The 7746-nt window shown below is 33.0% G+C and overlaps 1 protein-coding gene across 1 annotated transcript; it reads right to left on the bottom strand.

Moving 5' to 3' along the window:
• Positions 1-6336: 6336 nt before the first annotated feature.
• Positions 6337-7500, bottom strand: LOC131656254 (protein LEAD-SENSITIVE 1-like). Its single transcript, XM_058926004.1, has 2 exons — positions 7394-7500; positions 6337-7301 (listed from the first exon to the last, which is right to left on the bottom strand). Exons 1-2 carry the CDS (start codon positions 7485-7487, stop codon positions 6646-6648), a joined length of 750 nt encoding a protein of 249 aa, XP_058781987.1. The 5' UTR covers positions 7488-7500; the 3' UTR covers positions 6337-6645.
• Between the last annotated feature and the right edge of the window lie 246 nt (positions 7501-7746).

Genomic DNA, 7746 nt, shown 5'->3' with positions numbered 1-7746 from the left:
GATTTGAATGTATGTGATGGAGTTGAATCAGGTTTTGAAAATATAATGAAATTTGATGATGGTATCAATGTAGTTTGACTTTTGAATGCAAGTGTTGATTTCCCCATATGAATATTGATTCCCATGTAGCTTTGATTTTCCTTGTCTCCCTTTTGAATGAGATTAAAAATGAGTTGATGTGGTGTGGTAATCTCTTAGAATGAAATCTCTCAAATCTCTTTTGAATTTCCTCTTTCCTCCACTTGTATTTTTTCGTGTGTGCTTTTGAATGAGCCATGATATGAAGCCCAAGAAGGTTTAAGAAAAACCTTGGCCCAAAAATCAATCTTCCAAGTTTCACCTTGCACACAATCCAAAGTGAATGTCTTGCAACACAAGTAACAACATGAACCAATCCTTGTACGACGACCATGCTCGGTCATTGAGAAAGAGCACACGATGATTGTAGGACCAAACTCCAGCTGATCTTTCTAACTCAATTATTGGGAAATAAACCCTAATCCAGTTAATATCTTCGTGCCATCTTCTTCTAATTTAAATGAACCAAGATTATTCTTAATGAAAGAATGCACTATGAGTTAGATGCCCTAAGTGGAGGTATGTACATGAGATTATGAAATGCATAAGCCAGTTAGAAGTTAGGGGTAGGACAAATTTGGGGTATGACAATACTCTTTATATATTTCCTGAAAGGGAAATTGCAATGTATTAGAGTACCACATTATCTCACACAAAATTCATATCCTTGTTATCATCAAAACTAAGAATATTGATCAGAACAAATCTTGTTCTAACAATCTCCCCCTTTTTGATGATGACAAAAACATAAGCATGTGAATATGTCTCCCCCTGAGATTAACAATCTCCCCCTGAGATGAATAATCTCCCCCTGAAATTAATACTAGAAGAATTTTATAAATAAAAGACTTCCCTGAGTATTTCAGTAGAGACGTTCACAGTGCCTGATCTTCAGAACATTCATGACTTCTGATTTCCGCTTCCATAGGACAGCTTCAGAACATTGAATTTCTTTAGATCCTCAGAACATTCACAGCTTCTGATTCCTGCTTCCATCGGACAGCTTCAGAACATGAATTTCTTTGATCTTCAGAACATTCACAGCTTCTGACTTCTGCTTCCATCGGACAGCTTCAGAACTTGAATTTCTTTAGATCTTCAGAACATCCACATCTTCTGATTCTTGCTTCCATTTGGACAGCTTCAGAGCTTGAATTTCTTCTTACATCACTTCATGCTAGATTGTATCAGAACATTGTTGAATGTACCATAGCATCATCAGAGCATCTCTACATCCTGAAATGTTACAGAACAAAACTAAACGACAACAGTCAGCATGAATGAGTCAGAACATAGAATATGTTTCAGAACACATAATATGTATCAGAGCCATATAGAATGTATCAGAACAAATAGACATAATGTTTCAGATCATATTCTATCATCAGAATATCTGAACATTCTTCCTTCTTGCTTCTGATTCTGATTCTGAAGCTTCATTGCACTCAGCTTGCTTCATGAATCCAGGAGCTTGATTCATCTTGTTGCTTCTCATGTTGATCTTTAAAGATAATCTTCAATTCCTAAGTAGGCGTCCCCTCAACTGCACGCACGCTTGTCCAGAGATAGTGAACACGTGTTTACCATCTGGATAGCCAGTTACAGCTGTTTTACTTTTAAAGAGATTCTGAGTCAACTTAGACAATGAAACGTTAGTAATAACAGAATCACTACTTCTAATTGATCACAATCAGAACTTCTTATAAAAGACTAATCCAATCTCATTTCAAAGGACACTCATACATAAGATCTTCTCATCTTCTCATTCTGGGCATAAATCCATACTGATATTCTTCAGAATGAACTTAAACCTATCTTCAGCAAGGGGTTTTGTAAAGATATCAGCCCATTGATGGTCTGTATCCACAAAGTTTAAAGATATAACACCCTTCTGAACATAGTCCCTTATGAAATGATGTTTAACCTCAATATGTTTAGCTTTTGAATGTAAGATAGGATTCTTAGATAAATATATAGCAGAAGTATTATCACAGAAAATAGGAATGTTACTCTCATATATCTGATAATCTTCTAGCTGACTTCTCATCCAGAGCATTTGTGTGCTACAACCAGCAGCAGCAACATATTCTGCTTCTGTTGTTGAGAGGGCAATAGTAGCTTGCTTCTTGCTATACCATGAGATCAGATGACTTCCAAGAAATTGACAACTTCCAGAAGTGCTCTTCCTTTCAATTCTATCTCCAGCATAGTCAGCATCACAGAATCCTACTAAGTTGTAGTCTTTGGATTTTCTGTAAACTAAACCAACATTAGTAGTACCTTTCAGATACCTCAGAATTCTCTTAACCGCAGTTAAATAAGATTCTCTCGGATCTGATTGGAATCTAGCACACAAACAAACACTGAAGAGAATGTCAGGTCTAGAAGCAGTTAGGTATAGAAGAGATCCAATCATACCTCTGTACAACTTCTGATCTACCTTCTTACTTACCTCATCCTTACCTAGGACACATGTTGGATGCATAGGAGTTTTGGCTTCTTTACTTTCAGAAAGATTAAACTTCTTCAGAAGTTCTTTCACATACTTCGTTTGATGAACATATGTTCCATCAGAAGTTTGGTTGATTTGAATCCCAAGGAAATACTTGAGTTCTCCCATCATGCTCATTTCAAATTCAGCCTGCATAGACTCAGCAAACTCCTTTCCAAGTGTAGCATTAGATGTTCCAAAGATGATATCATCAACATATATTTGACATATTAAAATATCCTTTTTAAATGTTTTACAAAAGAGAGTAGTGTCCACTTTTCCTCTAGTGAAACCATTTTCCAGAAGGAAAGAACTTAAGCGTTCATACCAAGCTCTAGGAGCTTGCTTCAATCCGTATAATGATTTCTTTAATTTAAAAACATGATTTGGAGACTTGGAGTCTTCAAAACCAGGAGGTTGATGGACATAAACTTCTTCATCTATATAACCATTTAAGAAGGCACTCTTGACATCCATCTGATAAAGAGTGATGTTATGTTGAGTGGCAAAAGAAATTAATAGACGAATAGATTCTAACCTGGCCACTGGTGCAAAGGTTTCTGTGTAGTCAATCCCTTCTTGCTGACTATAACCTTGAGCAACCAGTCTGGCTTTGTTTCTTACCACTTCTCCCTTCTCGCTTAGCTTGTTTCTGAATACCCATTTAGTGCCGATGATGTTAAATCCTTTTGGTCTAGGAACCAAGTCCCATACATCATTCCTTGTAAACTGATTGAGTTCTTCTTGCATGGCAATTATCCAGTCTGGATCTTCTAGAGCTTGATCAACAGAAGTTGGCTCGATCAAAGAAACAAGACCTAATTGACATTCTGCATTGTTCTTAAGGAATGCCCTTGTTCTGATGGGATCATCTTTCTTCCCAAGGATCACATCTTCTGAATGAGCTGAAGCAAGTCTAGGTGATCTTCTGACTGTTGGCTCTTCAGAAATCCTGAGATTCTCTAAAGATGCAGCAACTTGATCTTCTAATCCATTGCTTCTGAGACTATCAGCTTCTGCAGCTTTGCTTCTTGGTTCTACAGCTTCTGAGATATCAATATCAATATCTGCAAAATTCTCAAACTGCTTTGGTTTTTCAAGACCAAGCTTATCATCAAACCTGATATTGATTGATTCTTCTACAATCAATGTTTCAGTATTGTATACTCTGTAGCCTTTAGAGCGTTCAGAATATCCAAGAAGGAAACACTTTTGTGCTTTAGAATCAAACTTACCAAGATGATCTTTAGTATTCAGAATAAAACATACACATCCAAAAGGATGGAAATATTCGAGTTACAAATGTTAAAGGATTCAATCACTAATTTTGACAGATTCAACATATACCAAGCCCCTCCCTTTATTGTATTTACAATTACAATTTGACATTCTTTTGTTGGTTTTCATTGTCACACTTGCACATATTGAAGAAGCAACTCTACTTGGTTGCCAAAAGATTTTGGTTCTTGTGCTTAGTTGCAACCTGATTTTATATCCTTATAACAAGATGAAGCAACATTAAAACAACTTCATTGACGCTTCCATTCCACAAACTTTGAGTGAAAGCCTCTCAATCATAAGAAACAAATTAACCTAAGTTGCATCATGCACATGAGAAAGACATACATACACTTGAATCTCTTTTGCGAGATATTGAGAAGGGTTAAACCCTATTTCTCCCCCTGCCATTTGGGGCGAATTCGAAAAACAACCCTGTAAAAAAAAACACAGATTCCGTCCCTGCCATTTGTAGATTCCTCTATTTTGCCCCCTCATTGAATTTGGTCAACAAAAATGATGATGTGGCGTGTTGTGTTGGAGTTTTTTGATTTTTTTATTGCTGATGTGGCTGCCAACTAGACTATTTTAATTTTTTTAATTTATTTATTTTTTAAATATTAATTATTTTTTTTATTTTCACGTATTTGGCCAAATTAATTTTTATTATTATTATTATTAAATTATTAAGAATACAATTATTTCATATTTGTAAGTTTGAAACATTTAAATATTAAGACATCATAATTTATGCAAGAGGGAAGAGTTGAACCCAGGTTACCCACCTCATTACAAGTAACTAAACTGCTAGGCCACAAGCTATATATGAATAATATCTCCACTTGTATTTATATGTTATATTGTAAAACATAAAAATTTAATTAAATATAAAATTGATATATTAATTAGATATATTTAATATTTACTTTCAATCATTAATAAGACATATTTCTATTTTCAGTTTATTATTAATAAATATTAAAATATATTTATTTTTTAGTTTAATATATTTAATATTAGTTTTATTTACGTTCAAATAAAAGGAAATATTAAGAAACTAAAATATATAAATTAAATATAAAAAAACATAAAAAGACAAAGTGGTGAATAAATATTAAAATATTAAAATATATTTATTTCCAGTTTAATATAATAATGTTAATTAATTTTTAGTGTACTATAATAATAAACTAAAATTAAACTGGAATTAATTTTCCTGTAGCATTATTAACTTTTTAATTGTTTTTAAAATATTATTTATTATCTCTTAAAATTTTAATTGTTTTTAATATTTCAATTTAAAATAATTAATATATTAAACGTAAAAGTATTATATTTAAATATTTCAGTTTATTATATTTACGTTTAATTAATAAACTGAAATTATATTTCAATTATTTTCAATTTATTATTATTTTATTATTTTTAGTATTTAAATAGTAAATATTAAAATTGTTTGTTTAATAACGTTTATATATAATATATTTGAAAATTATATTTATTTATAGAAATAATACTTTCAGTTTAATATATGGTTAAATAATAAATTTGGGTTGAATAATACTTATGGTTGAAAAAATACTTTCAGTTTAATATATGGTTGAATAATATATATGTAAGATATAGATATTGATGCATTTAATAGATAAGGAAAATAAATAGCTTAGTTGACAAGGATGTTGTAGGATGGTGTGGGAGGTCTTGGGTTCAAGCCACACATGAGACAATTTTTTAAGAATTATTAAATATATATATTTTGAATGTTAACAATGTAACAATAATAGTAAATAAATAAATAAAAAATAAAGGGTTACTATTAGGGGTGGGAATAGGCCAGACCGGCATACAGGGGCCTATAGCCTAGCCTTCTTAAGGCCAGGTCAGGCCAGGCCTATTTGATAAAAAGGCCAGGCTTGGGCTTTTTTAAAAGCCTATTTAATAAAATAGGCCAATCCTAGGCTATTAAAAAAGCCTATAAAGCCTTGTAGGCCGGCCTATATTTTCATATATTAAAATTAGTCTAAATAGGTTGGCCTATATATACATATGTATTAGAAAAAGTGTTAAATAGATTGGTCTATATATGCATATATATTAGAAAAAAATTCTAAGTAGGTCGGTCTAAATGTTCATATATATGCGACCTATAAGGCATCTTAAGTAATATGAATGAATTAAAAACATTAATAAGAAAGAGGCTTTTAAATAGGCTTTCAGGCCAGGACAGGCTTTTAAAAAGGCCAGGCTGAAAAAACGAGCCTATAGTAGGCCATAGGCCAGGCTCAGGCCTTGTAAGTTTATCGTAGGCCAGGCCCAGGCCTTATAAAGCCTAGTCCAGCCTAGCCTATTCCCACCCCTAGTTACTATGTGGAATTAAAAAGAATTTAAAATAAAAAAAATTAAATTCCACGTCAGCCTATAGCATTCCACGTCATAATATAATAATTAAATAATTAAAAAAATAGTGTCACATAATCATTTTTGTTGACCAAATTCAATGAGGGAGTAAAATATAAAAATCTACAAATGGCAGAGACGGAATCTGTATTTTTTTTTTACAGAGTTGTTTGTCGGATTCGCCCCAAATGGCAGGGGGCAAAATAGGGTTTAACCCTATCGAGGATTACAACTATTCTTAGTGACATACAATATCAGAAAATACAACACAAGTCCATATTTATTACAACTCAAATTTAATATTGAACAAAGACAACATTAAAAGCATATAACTATGAAGAACATAATTGAAACTTAACAAAGACCTTCTACAAGAGAGTTTTTTTTTTTTTGAAACCACACTAGTATTCCCACCTAGCCATCTCAGCAATTTTTTCAACAGGAACTTTAGTTACCCCACTGCGAAATCCAATATCAGAAACCACTCTTCTATAGCAGTACATTCCACAACTAACTAATACCATACCGTAAAAACTTTTGTTCACAACTCGAAGCGATATAGAAGCTATAGAATTGACAGCAGCCGCGTAAGATGCAACCTGTCCACTTCCGCCACCACCTACACTGCTCGTTACAAGCAGGCCTGTTTTGCAATAAACGGCGAAATCCTCACAGTTATTCTTGAAGTAATGGTAGGCACCAAATCCTTTTTTACGAAGATAAAAAGCACGGTAAAGGACTTCTTCAGTTGGATCCGAAGAAGCAAGAGTGCAGGTGCCTCCTCTAGCTTGTGCTAGAAAATGAACTTTGGAGACACCATACTCAAAGAGATGGAGTTCACCTCCAGAAAGAAAACAGTCTAAGCAAGATGAGATGACACCGTCAGTCATTGTTTGATTGCAAGCACCGCATCCTGGGCATGGGATGTCGGTATCAAAAGAAGGAGCTGAACTTGTAAAGAGCTTGTCAACAATAGTTGGTGTTCCTGTTCCTGTTCCTGTTTGTGTTCCTCTTCCAGCTGTGAAGTGGATTACCGTTCCCTCACCAACATATATTCCTGTTATCTTAGAAGAACATATAAATTAACACAAAAAAATGTGACATCAAAGCAAATCAAAGATCGATAGAAGAGAGAGAATCAGAAATGACCATGATGCGCATAGAGGTAAGCCTGCCTCCAAGAGTAAATGTGATCGCCTGGTTTCAATTGTTTCCTATCGATCTTATTGGAAATAACTCCCATCTTAATGTTTTGCCAAGATGAAGAGTGAAAGAGATGAAGAAATTAAATAGGGTAAATGCCAACGAGTGCTAAGAAGCAATAGTTAAAAGTTTAAAATAGGAATTTTTTAAAAAATAGTTGTATTCAATGTATTCAAAATGAAAAATAATTTATTTTTAAAAATATATATAAGGTTTTTTTAAATATTTATATTCAATGTATTGGAAGTTAAAATAATTAATTTTTAAAATATATATATTTTTTAAATATTATTTCTATT

The sequence above is a fragment of the Vicia villosa genome, linkage group LG3 (genome assembly GCF_029867415.1).
Source record: "Vicia villosa cultivar HV-30 ecotype Madison, WI linkage group LG3, Vvil1.0, whole genome shotgun sequence".
Lineage (NCBI taxonomy): Eukaryota > Viridiplantae > Streptophyta > Magnoliopsida > Fabales > Fabaceae > Vicia > Vicia villosa.
The sequence above is the reverse complement of the archived record's forward strand: the minus strand, read 5'-3'. Positions and strand labels throughout refer to the sequence as shown.